General features: G+C 48.7%; 1 protein-coding gene across 5 annotated transcripts in view; it reads left to right on the plus strand.

Annotated features, from left to right (window-relative positions):
- The window catches only part of EHMT1 (euchromatic histone lysine methyltransferase 1), a 166,973-nt gene that overhangs the window by 62,808 nt on the left and 89,060 nt on the right, over nt 1-15,105 (plus strand). For all 5 annotated transcript variants that reach the window (XM_075324626.1, XM_075324625.1, XM_075324627.1 and 2 more), the window contains exons 2-5: nt 1-63; nt 3,555-4,087; nt 11,066-11,237; nt 11,339-11,475. The exon at nt 1-63 is cut by the window's left edge and continues 7 nt beyond it. In XM_075324626.1, coding sequence (XP_075180741.1) covers nt 1-63; nt 3,555-4,087; nt 11,066-11,237; nt 11,339-11,475 — 905 coding nt within the window. The remainder of the gene's footprint in view (nt 64-3,554; nt 4,088-11,065; nt 11,238-11,338; nt 11,476-15,105) is intronic.

Here is a 15,105-nt window from a genome sequence, read left to right on the forward strand (position 1 = left end):
GCGCAAGCAAGGTGGAATCCAGAAAGGATCTGCTGAAAGATATCACTAACAGCAAGGAAGAAGGTACGGAAACCCCACCTCGCACGCTCCGTTCACTTGTTCTGTTAGTTACGACTCTGACCTCCAAGAAAAGCTAAAAAAAAGTCCAAAAATAGACAATCCATATAATATGTAGCAAGAATTAACATATAACTTGTATACCACCCCTTGTGTTCAGCAATTAATAAATTTGACGAATTTCATAGCTCTTCTTAGTGACATTGCTCCTGAACAGTTTACCTACCCTGATGTTAATGTCCATCTTGTCTTATACCTAATGATGTCATAGGGTTAACACTAACACTGATGGGCGGGGAAGTTTCACATTTTTGTTCACACCCCTATTGTTCTTATTGGTGCATTGTTCAGAGGAGTTATTTCTTTGTTTGAGGTACCTATTCTTATTGGTGCATTGTTCGGAGGAGTTATTTCTTTATTTGAGGTACCTATTCTTATTGGTGCATTGTTCGGAGGAGTTATTTCTTTGTTTGAGGTACCTATTCTTATTGGTGCATTGTTCGGAGGAGTTATTTCTTTGTTTGAGGTACCTATTCTTATTGGTGCATTGTTCGGAGGAGTTATTTCTTTGTTTGAGGTACCTATTCTTATTGGTGCATTGTTCGGAGGAGTTATTTCTTTATTTGAGGTACCTATTCTAATTGGTGCATTGTTCGGAGGAGTTATTTCTTTGTTTGAGGTACCTATTCTTATTGGTGCATTGTTCGGAGGAGTTATTTCTTTATTTGAGGTACCTATTCTTATTGGTGCATTGTTCGGAGGAGTTATTTCTTTGTTTGAGGTACCTATTCTTATTGGTGCATTGTTCGGAGGAGTTATTTCTTTGTTTGAGGTACCTATTCTTATTGGTGCATTGTTCGGAGGAGTTATTTCTTTATTTGAGGTACCTATTCTAATTGGTGCATTGTTCGGAGGAGTTATTTCTTTGTTTGAGGTACCTATTCTTATTGGTGCATTGTTCGGAGGAGTTATTTCTTTATTTGAGGTACCTATTATTGGTGCATTGTTCGGAGGAGTTATTTCTTTGTTTGAGGTACCTATTCTTATTGATGCATTGTTCGGAGGAGTTATTTCTTTGTTTGAGGTACCTATTCTTATTGGTGCATTGTTCGGAGGAGTTATTTCTTTGTTTGAGGTACCTATTCTTATTGGTGCATTGTTCGGAGGAGTTATTTCTTTGTTTGAGGTACCTATTCTTATTGATGCATGGTTCGGAGGAGTTATTTCTTTGTTTGAGGTACTATATAAACTGGTCACATGATGAAACAAAGCAGAAACGTTCAGTAAACCACAAAGCGTGTGTGCTGTATTGACTTCCTGAGGGCTCGTAAAACAAATCTTATTAATTTGGAGTTCAAGAGGCATAGAAGGAGTGTATTTCGCACACACTACACACTTAGAACATCTTAAGCATCCCTTAAGATCCCTCACCAGCCAAGTTGTATCAATAGGTTTCTCGAAACTATCATTGAGGGACCTACCCCTCCCGTATGTAATAAGTGGATGTGCCGGTAGTTTAGGTCCAATATCGGCATCCATCAATAAGATGGACCAGTATTTTTCAAGAGTCTTGTGTACCTCTCGTGCACTGTTATCAAAGGTGGTAATAAACCTGACAGTATTTCCATGGGTGGAAGGATCGGGTAGTTCTGCTCTTCTGGTCTTCTTGGCTTGTTGATGGGCCTATCTCAATCCTTAGGGTACCCCCATTATTGAAACCTGTCCCTCTACTGTTTTGCGTGTCTCTCTGTTGATCCTAAGGAATTGTCACTTGGGTAGACCTCTTTTGAGATATATGGGGGCACTACTCTCCCATCTAAGCAACCAATTGTTTGCTTGGGTTTTTTGTATGTAGATGTATGTAGTCCCCCATTCCCGTCCTTATTAATCAAGATGTCGAGGAAGGGTAGAGTCTCCCCGTTAATAAAAGTGAGGTTTTATCCAGACCCTCTATTCAGGTGTTTCTTAGCTCCAGTCTTCGAGACCCACCAACAGATCAGGTTTTCAGGATTTCCTTAATGTTGCACAGGTGATGGAATTATTCCCTGTCTAATAATGACGAAAACCTCAAAACACGATCTGTTGGTGGGTCTTGAGGACTGGAGTTGAGAAACACTGCCCCACGTAGTCAGACAGCTCTGTCCTTGAGCCTTTACGGACAGGGAAAATGTCGTCTATGTAGCGGGTCCTGACCTGAAATTTAGTTGTCACACTAGGTATGGGAAAGTACCAAGCGAAAGGGAAGGAAAGGGGAACCCTGCGTCTAGGAAAAGGGAATATGTTGACCCCTGACTGAACCTACTGCTGGACCCTCAGCACCTGTTTCGTACCTATACGCCGAGCCGGATACCTGACCCTAGGTATCCCTAGTGCTGGGCCCTAAATAAGGAACGGATGGGATGAGCTCTTTGTCAACCTCACTAAACACTATAGAACACAAGGACAAACTGGGGGAAAATGCATGAACTACTTATCATTAGATGACTCAGGCAGAAGTTCAGCAAAGTTACAGCGATAATACCACAGAGGAGTACAAGCCACCTGCTTGCAACCAAGGCTTGAAGAAACTGAAAAATATCCCCAGCACCAATCAAAAGGAAGGAAGGCGTATATAAGCACCAAGGGAATAAAGATAATTAGTAGCTGGGTCCAAAGGGGAGAGATATATCTAGCAGGAAAGCTACCTATACCAATGTATACATGATAATGAGCATTCTGCACAGCCAAGCGCTGTGACCTTCTATGGCCAGAAACCACATGACTGTCTGTCGCCCGTGACACACAACCTCCATTTACATCCTGAAGACCCTGGTTTCCTTCCACCAGCCCAGGAACTAGTTGGCATACATTGGGGGCACATGGGGTCCCCATCGCGGTGCCCCCTGAGCTGGTGGTAATCTCCGGCCAAAATTAATAATCTTCGCTATATATGGGGATAATTTCTCATCTGCAATTAATAACCACTGTCATTTTATTATTATAATTAGTTTTTTCCTGATAATTTCTCTTTTGAGTAGTAAATAAGGCCGCTGCCTGTTATGTTAGAGGATTTGTACACAATTGAGATTTTTGTCTTGATTCTTCATTTTTGGGGGGTTTTCTGTGCACCTATTGGCTTATTAGCATCTCCCCATTAGTCCTTTATACTATGTGGAGAGAAGAACCTAAAATGCTGCAGATGATCTCCGGAAACCTTCGAGGTCGCGACTATTTAGTGTTTTGAAATAATATCTATACACTTATGGGCTTGGTTCACATAAGAACCTTTAGGCTCGGTTCTCACAGAGGTTTTCTTGAAGATGATTACAGCTTGTTTGTTGAAGGCCCTTTTTACAGGGGCTGATGTGAACGTCGTGGGGGCAAACCGTTCATGTGGTCTTCGTGAAAAATGAGTGATAATGTTTGGGCGCAGAACCAAACGGCTGATGTAAAAGTCCCTAAAACTGACTGCTGAGCTTACGGTTGTGATTGACTCGTGTTCACCATTTCTTTTCCAGTGACCGATGCCATGGCGGGGGACGAAAACTTGCCCGAAAAAGTCGGCGACACTAACGGTTCTTGCGAGAGGACTGACTCAAAAGAGCACACGGTCTCCCCACACGGAGGTCAGGACGGCACAAAACTGCATAACCAGGACCCTAATTACAAAACCTGTTGGGTGGCGGAGAACGGCGTCTGCGAAAGAGACCTAGGAGACCTCCGACAGCACCCACTGAAAATAAACAGTCCCATGCAAACGTCTGTCATGGGGAGCAATGGATATATATTAAACAAATCTGTTGTCCATCAACAGCCTTTACGGACCTCAAGCTCCTCTCCGCTAAGCGGCCATGCTGCAAAGACTCTTCCTGGCGCTGCGCTCAAGACTAAAGCAGCCTCCAATGTATATGTACCCTCAGCCCCTTCACCCGCTCCCCCTCCGGTGGGAGACCAAGTTCAAGACGAGAGCCCAAAGATAACAGATTATTCTGTATCGGACTCGAAACTCCACAGAGCACGGAAAACCCTCCCGAGGTCGGCCTGCAGTTCGGTAAGAGCAAGCGCCATGAACGTTTAGCCGCAATCATATACTAATATACATATCCAAGTACAGAGTATAGCGCTCGCAGGCTCCGGCTGTCGTTCCTGCAGCCTTAGGCAATTGTCAATATTATACTTCAGAGCTGAACTCCCTATTCTGCTGGTACAGTCACTGTGTACATACATTACTGATCCTGAGATACCTCCTGTATTATACTCCAGAGCTGTACTCACTATTCTGCTGGTGCAGTCACTATGTACATACATTACATTACTGACACTGAGTTACCTCCTGTATTATACTCCAGAGCTGCGCTCACTATTCTGCTGGTGCAGTCACTGTGTACATACATTACATTACTGATCCTGAGTTACCTCCTGTATTATACTCCAGAGCTGCACTCACTATTCTGCTGGTGCAGTCACTGTGTACATACATTACTGATCCTGAGTTACCTCCTGTATTATACTCCAGAGCTGCACTCCCTATTCTGCTGGTGCAGTCACTGTGTACATACATTACATTACTGATCCTGAGTTACCTCCTGTATTATACTCCAGAGCTGTACTCACTATTCTGCTGGGGCAGTCACTGTGTACATACATTACTGATCCTGAGTTACCTCCTGTATTATACTCCAGAGCTGCACTCACTATTCTGCTGGTGCAGTCACTGTGTACATACATTACATTACTGATCCTGAGTTACCTCCTGTATTATACTCCAGAGCTGCACTCTCTGTTCTGCTGGTGCAGTCACTGTATACATACATTACTGATCCTGAGTTACCTCCTGTATTATACTCCAGAGCTGCACTCACTATTCTGCTGGTGCAGTCACTGTATACATACGTTACATTACTGATCCTGAGTTACATCCTGTATTATACTCCAGAGCTGCACTCACTATTCTGCTGGTGCAGTCACTGTGTACATACATTACTGATCCTGAGTTACCTCCTGTATTATACTCCAGAGCTGCACTCGCTATTCTGCTGGTGCAGTCACTGTGTTACATACATTACATTACTGATCCTGAGTTACCTCCTGTATTATCCTCCAGAGCTGCACTCACTATTCTGCTGGGGCAGTCACTGTGTACATACATTACATTACTGATCCTGATTTACCTCCTGTATTATACTCCAGAGCTGCACTCACTATTCTGCTGGTGCAGTCACTGTATACATACGTTACATTACTGATCCTGAGTTACCTCCTGTATTATACTCCAGAGCTGCACTCACTATTCTGCTGGTGCAGTCACTGTGTACATACATTACTGATCCTGAGTTACCTCCTGTATTATACTCCAGAGCTGCACTCGCTATTCTGCTGGTGCAGTCACTGTGTACATACATTACATTACTGATCCTGAGTTACCTCCTGTATTATCCTCCAGAGCTGCACTCACTATTCTGCTGGAGCAGTCACTGTGTACATACATTACATTACTGATCCTGAGTTACCTCCTGTATTATACTCCAGAGCTGTACTCACTATTCTGCTGGTGCAGTCACTGTGTACATACATTACATTACTGATCCTGAGTTACCTCCTGTATTATACTCCAGAGCTGCACTCTCTATTCTGCTGCTGCAGTCACTGTGTACATACATTACATTACTGATCCTGAGTTACCTCCTGTATTATACTCCAGAGCTGCACTCATTATTCTGCTGGTGCAGTCACTGTGTACATACATTACTGATCCTGAGTTACCTCCTGTATTATACTCCAGAGCTGCACTCACTATTCTGCTGGTGCAGTCACTGTGTACATACATTACATTACTGATGCTGAGTTACATCCTGTATTATACTCCAGAGCTGTACTCACTATTCTGCTGGGGCAGTCACTGTGTACATACATTACTGATCCTGAGTTACCTCCTGTATTATACTCCAGAGCTGCACTCACTATTCTGCTGGTGCAGTCACTGTGTACATACATTACTGATCCTGAGTTACCTCCTGTATTATACTCCAGAGCTGCGCTCACTATTCTGCTGGTGCAGTCACTGTGTACATACATTACATTACTGATCCTGAGTTACCTCCTGTATTATACTCCAGAGCTGCACTCTCTATTCTGCTGGTGCAGTCACTGTGTACATACATTACTGATCCTGAGTTACCTCCTGTATTATTCTCCAGAGCTGCACTCACTATTCTGCTGGTGCAGTCACTGTATACATACATTACATTACTGATCCTGAGTTACCTCCTGTATTATACTCCAGAGCTGCACTCACTGTTCTGCTGGTGCAGTCACTGTGTACATACATTACATTACTGATCCTGAGTTACCTCCTGTATTATACTCCAGAGCTGCACTATCTATTCTGCTGGTGCAGTCACTGTGTACATACATTACATTACTAATCCTGAGTTACCCCCTGTATTATACTCCAGAGCTGCACTCACTATTCTGCTGGTGCAGTCACTGTGTACATACATTACTGATCCTGAGTTACCTCCTGTATTATACTCCAGAGCTGCACTCACTATTCTGCTGGTGCAGTCACTGTGTACATACATTACATTACTGATGCTGAGTTACATCCTGTATTATACTCCAGAGCTGCACTCGCTATTCTGCTGGTGCAGTCACTATGTACATACATTACATTACTGATCCTGAGTTACCTCCTGTATTATACTCCAGAGCTGCACTCACTATTCTGCTGGAGCGGTCACTGTGTACATACATTACATTACTGATCCTGAGTTACCTCCTGTATTATACTCCAGAGCTGCACTCACTATTCTGCTGGAGCAGTCACTGTGTACATACATTACTGATGCTGAGTTACATCCTGTATTATACTCCAGAGCTGCACTCGCTATTCTGCTGGTGCAGTCACTGTGTACATACATTACTGATCCTGAGTTACCTCCTGTATTATACTCCAGAGCTGCACTCACTATTCTGCTATTGCAGTCACTGTGTACATACATTACTGATCCTGAGTTACATCCTGTATTATACTCCAGAGCTGCACTCGCTATTCTGCTGGTGCAGTCACTGTGTACATACATTACTGATCCTGAGTTACCTCCTGTATTATACTCCAGAGCTGCACTCACTATTCTGCTGGTGCAGTCACTGTGTACATACATTACATTACTGATCCCGAGTTACATCCTGTATTATACTCCAGAGCTGCACTCGCTATTCTGCTGGTGCAGTCACTGTGTACATACATTACTGATCCTGAGTTACCTCCTGTATTATACTCCAGAGCTGCACTCACTATTCTGCTATTGCAGTCACTGTGTACATAATTACATTACTGATCCTGAGTTACCTCCTTTATTATACTCCAGAGCTGCACTCGCTATTCTGCTGCTGCAGTCACTGTGTACATACATTACATTACTGATGCTGAGTTACATCCTGTATTATACTCCAGAGCTGCACTCTCTATTCTGCTGGTGCAGTCACTGTGTACATACATACATTACTGATCCTGAGTTACATCCTGTATTATACTCCAGAGCTGCACTCACTATTCTGCTGGTGCAGTCACTGTGTACATACATTACTGATCCTGAGTTACCTCCTGTATTATACTCCAGAGCTGCACTCACTATTCTGCTGGTGCAGTCACTGTGTACATACATTACATTACTGATCCCGAGTTACATCCTGTATTATACTCCAGAGCTGCACTCACTATTCTGCTGGTGCAGTCACTGTGTACATACATTACATTACTGATGCTGAGTTACATCCTGTATTATACTCCAGAGCTGCACTCACTATTCTGCTGGTGCAGTCACTGTGTACATACATTACTGATCCTGAGTTACCTCCTGTATTATACTCCAGAGCTGCACTCACTATTCTGCTGGTGCAGTCACTGTGTACATACATTACATTACTGATCCCGAGTTACATCCTGTATTATACTCCAGAGCTGCACTCGCTATTCTGCTGGTGCAGTCACTGTGTACATAATTACATTACTGATCCTGAGTTACCTCCTGTATTATACTCCAGAGCTGCACTCGCTATTCTGCTGCTGCAGTCACTGTGTACATACATTACATTACTGATGCTGAGTTACATCCTGTATTATACTCCAGAGCTGCACACGCTATTCTGCTGGTGCAGTCACTGTGTACATACATTACTGATCCTGAGTTACCTCCTGTATTATACTCCAGAGCTGCACTCACTATTCTGCTATTGCAGTCACTGTGTAATACATTACTGATCCTGAGTTACCTCCTGTATTATACTCCAGAGCTGCACTCGCTATTCTGCTGGTGCAGTCACTGTATACATACATTACTGATCCTGAGTTACCTCCTGTATTATTCTCCAGAGCTGCACTCACTATTCTGCTGGTGCAGTCACTGTGTACATACATTACATTACTGATCCTGAGTTACCTCCTGTATTATACTCCAGAGCTGCACTCGCTATTCTGCTGGTGCAGTCACTGTGTACATACAGGAGGTAACTCAGGATCAGTAATGTATGTACACAGTGACTGCACCAGCAGAATAGCGAGTGCAGCTCTGGAGTATAATACAGGAGGTAACTCAGGATCAGTAATGTAATGTATGTACACAGTGACTGCACCAGCAGAATAGTGAGTGCAGCTCTGGAGTATAATACAGGAGGTAACTCAGGATCAGTAATGTATGTATACAGTGACTGCACCAGCAGAATAGTGAGTGCAGCTCTGGAGAATAATACAGGAGGTAACTCAGGATCAGTAATGTATGTACACAGTGACTGCACCAGCAGAATAGTGAGTGCAGCTCTGGAGTATAATACAGGAGGTAACTCAGGATCAGTAATGTATGTATACAGTGACTGCACCAGCAGAATAGTGAGTGCAGCTCTGGAGAATAATACAGGAGGTAACTCAGGATCAGTAATGTATTATTCTCCAGAGCTGCACTCACTATTCTGCTGGTGCAGTCACTGTATACATACATTACTGATCCTGAGTTACCTCCTGTATTATACTCCAGAGCTGCACTCACTATTCTGCTGTTGCAGTCACTGTGTACATACATTACATTACTGATCCTGAGTTACATCCTGTATTATACTCCAGAGCTGCACTCGCTATTCTGCTGGTGCAGTCACTGTGTACATACATTACTGATCCTGAGTTACCTCCTGTATTATACTCCAGAGCTGCACTCTCTATTCTGCTGGTGCAGTCACTGTGTACATACATTACATTACTGATCCTGAGTTACCTCCTGTATTATACTCCAGAGCTGCACTCACTATTCTGCTGGTGCAGTCACTGTGTACATACATTACATTACTGATGCTGAGTTACCTCCTGTATTATATTCCAGAGCTGCACTCACTATTCTGCTGGTGCAGTCACTGTGTACATACATTACATTACTGATCCTGAGTTACCTCCTGTATTATACTCCAGAGCTGCACTCGCTATTCTGCTGGTGCAGTCACTGTATACATACATTACTGATCCTGAGTTACCTCCTGTATTATACTCCAGAGCTGCACTCACTATTCTGCTGGTGCAGTCACTGTGTACATACATTACATTACTGATCCTGAGTTACCTCCTGTATTATACTCCAGAGCTGCACTCACTATTCTGCTGGTGCAGTCACTGTGTACATACATTACTGATCCTGAGATACCTCCTGTATTATACCCCAGAGCTGCACTCACTATTCTGCTGGTGTAGTCACTGTGTACATACATTACTGATCCTGAGTTTCCTCCTGTATTATACTTCGGAGCTGCGCTCACTATTCTGCTGGTGCAGTCACTGTGTACATACATTACATTACTAATCCTGAGTTACCTCCTGTATTATACTCCAGAGCTGCACTCACTATTCTGCTGGTGCAGTCACTGTGTACAGACATTACTGATCCTGAGTTACCTCCTGTATTATACTCCAGAGCTGCACTCACTATTCTGCTGGTTCAGTCACTGTGTACATACATTACTAATCCTGAGTTACCTCCTGTATTATACTCCAGAGCTGCACTCGCTATTTTGCTGGTGCACTCACTGTGTACATACATTACATTACTGATCCTGAGTTACCTCCTGTATTATACTCCAGAGCTGCACTCACTATTCTGCTGGTGCAGTCACTGTGTACATACATTACTGATCCTGAGTTACCTCCTGTATTATACTCCAGAGCTGCACTCACTATTCTGCTGGTGCAGTCACTGTGTACATACATTACTGATCCTGAGTTACCTCCTGTATTATACTCCAGAGCTGCACTCTCTATTCTGCTGGTGCAGTCACTGTGTACATACATTACATTACTGATCCTGAGTTACCTCCTGTATTATACTCCAGAGCTGCACTCCCTCTTCTGCTGGTGCAGTCACTGTGTACATACATTACTGATCCTGAGTTACCTCCTGTATTATACTTCGGAGCTGCGCTCACTATTCTGCTGGTGCAGTCACTGTGTACATACGTTACTGATCCTGAGTTACCTCCTGTATTATACTTCGGAGCTGCGCTCCAGTGCCCCTCTCAGCTAAGCTTCTATATTTCTGGGTGGCGATTATTTTTACGGTGGATTCTCTCTGAATTTTCGGAGATTTCTGCTCTGAAGCCTGCAGATTTGTGAATAGAGCCTGGGACAATAATACAAACCCCAGAAGAAGGAAAGACATAATGTGCCGCGTCTCCATTATACTCTTCGCATTGTGCTGTGATGGGCGCCGAGTGTTTTTGGAGAGGTTGTGAGCGCCGTTCGCCCGCTGCGGTCGTTCCCGCTGAGGCACAATATACTTTACTATAGGGGTGTGTTTAGCGACACATTTGTCCCTGATAACGCTGGAAAACTGGCGCTGAAATATCGATAATGGCAGATATCGGCGGTCACTGCTGCTCGGCTGCGGGTTTGGAGCCTACAGAGATTGTCTGATCGTCTGCAGCGGTCACACGGTCACTGCTGGGAGCCTCTTACCCTGCCCTGTAATAACGATGCCCCCGTCTTCTGTTACAGCCTGTACATAAGGATTCCAGCGAGTCGTCAGAGCAAATGGAAAACGTGGAAGATTCTGCTGCCAAAAACGGTTTGGAGGGTGGGAAGCAGCCGCCCGTCCTTCAGTCCAGCACCACGCAAGAGCTGCCGCCTCAGGGTCAGAGCGGGGGCTCATCAGCAAAGCCCCAGTCAGGTGAGGGGGTCCGCACCGGGCATGTACTGCTCAATATTTCACACTCCATGTCACCCACTTTCCACCCTGGCTAGTGTAACACACGTCTCGTTGCGGTTTAGTATCCGTCACCTCTCGAAAAAAGAAGCGACGGATGGGAACGTACAGTCTGGTACCGAAAAAGAAGACCAAAGTATTGAAGCAGCGAACGGTCCTGGAGATGTTCAAGACCATGGCACATTCCTCTTCCAGTCCCAAGGTGAGGTCATGGGGTGGTCTGCGAGAAGCCACTGACCCTCGGTAATAATGAGCCCCCATTAGTGCCCAGAGGAGTCCTGCCCTGTCATCGTAGTATGTGCCCGTCATGAGTAGGTGACGTTCCTGCACCATGACGGGCTGTATCCATCATGGCTTTAATCTGTCACTGAAAACTCAGTGACCGCTCTGTACCCACAGTGGTCACTGACAGCTGCCCGGCAATTGATGCGAGGACCCATTTCAGCGGTCCCTGTTGTTTGATCGTTGTCATCGATGGGAGATGCTGAAATATAAACAGCCATGGCTCAGGGCGCACGCCGCTCCTTGCCGATTTACTCTGCAGATGCTGCTATTGATAGCGATTGCGGCATTTAGAAAGTTGTGGGGAGCACCCTCTGTCGTCCCCCTTCTGTCGTCCCCCTTCTGTCGTCCCCCTTCTGTCGTCCCCCCCTTCTGTCGTCCCCCCCTTCTGTCGCCCCCCCCCTTCTGTCGCCCCCCCCCCTTCTGTCGCCCCCCCCCTTCTGTCGCCCCCCCCCTTCTGTCGCCCCCCCCTTCTGTCGCACCCCCCCTTCTGTCGCACCCCCCCTTCTGTCGCACCCCCCCTTCTGTCGCCCCCCCCCTTCTGTCGCCCCCCCCTTCTGTCGCCCCCCCCCTTCTGTCGCACCCCCCCTTCTGTCGCACCCCCCCTTCTGTCGCACCCCCCCTTCTGTCGCACCCCCCCTTCTGTCGCACCCCCCCTTCTGTCGCACCCCCCCTTCTGTCGCACCCCCCCTTCTGTCGCACCCCCCCTTCTGTCTCACCCCCCCTTCTCTCACCCCCCCTTCTCTCACCCCCCCTTCTCTCACCCCCCCTTCTCTCACCCCCCCCTTCTCTCACCCCCCCTTCTCTCACCCCCCCTTCTCTCACCCCCCCTTCTCTCACCCCCCCCCTTCTCTCACCCCCCCCTTCTCTCACCCCCCCTTCTCTCACCCCCCCTTCTCTCACCCCCCCTTCTCTCACCCCCCCCTTCTCTCACCCCCCCTTCTCTCACCCCCCCCCTTCTCTCACCCCCCCCCTTCTCTCACCCCCCCCCTTCTCTCACCCCCCCCTTCTCTCACCCCCCCCCCCCCCTTCCCTCACCCCCCCTTCTCTCACCCCCCCTTCTCTCACCCCCCCTTCTCTCACCCCCCCTTCTCTCACCCCCCCTTCTCTCACCCCCCCTTCTCTCACCCCCCCCTTCTCTCACCCCCCCCCCCCCTTCTCTCACCCCCCCCCCCCCCCCCTCTCACCCCCCCACCCCACCTTCTCTCACCCCCCCCTCTCACCCCCCCTTCTCACCCCCCCCTTCTCTCACCCCCCCTTCTCTCACCCCCCCCTTCTCTCACCCCCCCCTTCTCTCACCCCCCCTTCTCTCACCCCCCCTTCTCTCACCCCCCTTCTCTCACCCCCCCTTCTCACCCCCCCTTCTCACCCCCCCTTCTCACCCCCCCTTCTCACCCCCCCTTCTCACCCCCCCTTCTCACCCCCCCCTTCTCACCCCCCCCTCCTCTCACCCCCCCTCCTCTCACCCCCCCTCCTCTCACCCCCCCCCCCCCCTTCTCTCACCCCCCCTTCTCTCACCCCCCCCTTCTCTCACCCCCCCCACCCCACCCCCCCTTCTCTCACCCCCCCTTCTCTCAAACCCCCCCCACCCCCACCCCCCCCCCTTCTCTCACCCCCCCTTCTCTCACCCCCCCTTCTCTCACCCCCCCTTCTCTCACCCCCCCTTCTCTCACCCCCCCTTCTCTCACCCCCCTTCTCACCCCCCCTTCTCTCACCCCCCCTTCTCTCACCCCCCCCTTCTCTCACCCCCCCTTCTCTCACCCCCCCTTCTCTCACCCCCCCCCCCCCCCCCCCTTCTCTCACCCCCCCCCCCTTCTCTCACCCCCCCTTCTCTCACCCCCCCCCCCCCCCCCTTCTCTCACCCCCCTCCCCCCCCCCCTTCTCTCACCCCCCCCCCCCCCCCCTTCTCTCACCCCCCCCCCCCCCTTCTCTAACCCCCCCCCCCCCTTCTCTCACCCCCCCTCTCTCACCCCCCTCTCTCACCCCCCCTTCTCGCCCCCCTCTCTCACCCCCCCCTTCTCACCCCCCCCTTCTCACCCCCCCTTCTCACCCCCCCTTCTCACCCCCCCTTCTCACCCCCCCTTCTCACCCCCCCTTCTCACCCCCCCTTCTCACCCCCCCTTCTCACCCCCCCTTCTCACCCCCCCTTCTCACCCCCCCTTCTCACCCCCCCTTCTCTCAACCCCCCTTCTCTCAACCCCCCTTCTCTCAACCCCCCTTCTCTCAACCCCCCTTCTCTCAACCCCCCTTCTCTCAACCCCCCTTCTCTCACCCCCCCTTCTCTCACCCCCCACCCCCCCTTCTCTCACCCCCCACCCCCCCCTTCTCTCACCCCCCCCCCCCTTCTCTCACCCCCCCCCCTCCCTTCTCTCACCCCCCCTTCTCTCACCCCCTCCCTCTGTCACCCCATCAGCACCCCGACAACAATCACATGGAGTTGTCACGGCACGAGGAGGTCACATAATGACCTGCTGCTGTACTAGATATGGTGGCCTGTTAGACTCTGAAATAGTCAGTGTCTATCGGGCGTCTGTCAGTCTGTTCTTACAGGTCTCGTGAATTGTAATGAGACCAGTGAAAAAAAATAATAAAAGTTAGAGTCCCATAGAGGGAGAAACTAAAAAACGTTAAGAAAAAATTACAAAAATTATTTAAATCCTCACAAAATAGAGAGCAAAAAATCTTACACCAATAAGTGCAAATTTCTTTGTCGCTCCATTGGGAGACCCAGACGATTGGGTGTATAGCACTGCCTCCGGAGGCCACACAAAGCATTACACTAAAAGTGTAAAGCCCCTCCCCTTCTGGCTATACACCCCCCGTGCTCACGGGCTCCTCAGTTTTCTTGCTTTGTGCGAAGGAGGCAGACATCCACGCATAGCTCCACTGCTTGGTCAGCAGCAGCTGCTGACTAGGTCGGATGGAAGAAAAGAGGGCCCATAACAGGGCCCCCAGCATGCTCCCTTCTCACCCCACTCTTGTCGGCGGTGTTGTTAAGGTTGAGGTGCCCATTGCGGGTACGGAGGCTGGAGCCCACATGCTGTTTTCCTTCCCTATCCCTTAAGGGGCTCTGGGTGAAGTCGGACCCGGATCGGTCTCCAGGCACTGGGACCGTGCTCCCTCCGCAGCCCTTGGGAATCTGCAGGATAGGAGCTGGATATCGTCAGGGACAAAGCCCTGCTACTATGAGGTACTGTGTCTCCGTGGGGACCGCGCATGGAGCGCTGGTCCCATACACATTACAGCACTGCTGGGTGTGTTAGTGCGCCGGACATGGAGCGTTTGGGCCAGACACTTTCCAGCTCTGCTGGGTGTGTTAGTGCGCCGGACATGAAACGTTAGTGCCATACACTTTCCAGCACTGCTGGAGGTGTTAGTGCGCCGGGGGACTACGCGCGGCCGCGCTTATTGCCGGCCGCGCTTATAACTTTAGTCCCCGGCTTCTGCGGCCTAGTGTCGTTCTTTCCCGCCCACAGGCCTGCCAGTCAGGGGAGGGGCGGGACGCTGCACGGATCGTCAGCGGAGGGCTGGAGCATACATTAGTATCCTC

The sequence above is a fragment of the Anomaloglossus baeobatrachus genome, chromosome 9 (genome assembly GCF_048569485.1).
Source record: "Anomaloglossus baeobatrachus isolate aAnoBae1 chromosome 9, aAnoBae1.hap1, whole genome shotgun sequence".
Taxonomy (NCBI): domain Eukaryota; kingdom Metazoa; phylum Chordata; class Amphibia; order Anura; family Aromobatidae; genus Anomaloglossus; species Anomaloglossus baeobatrachus.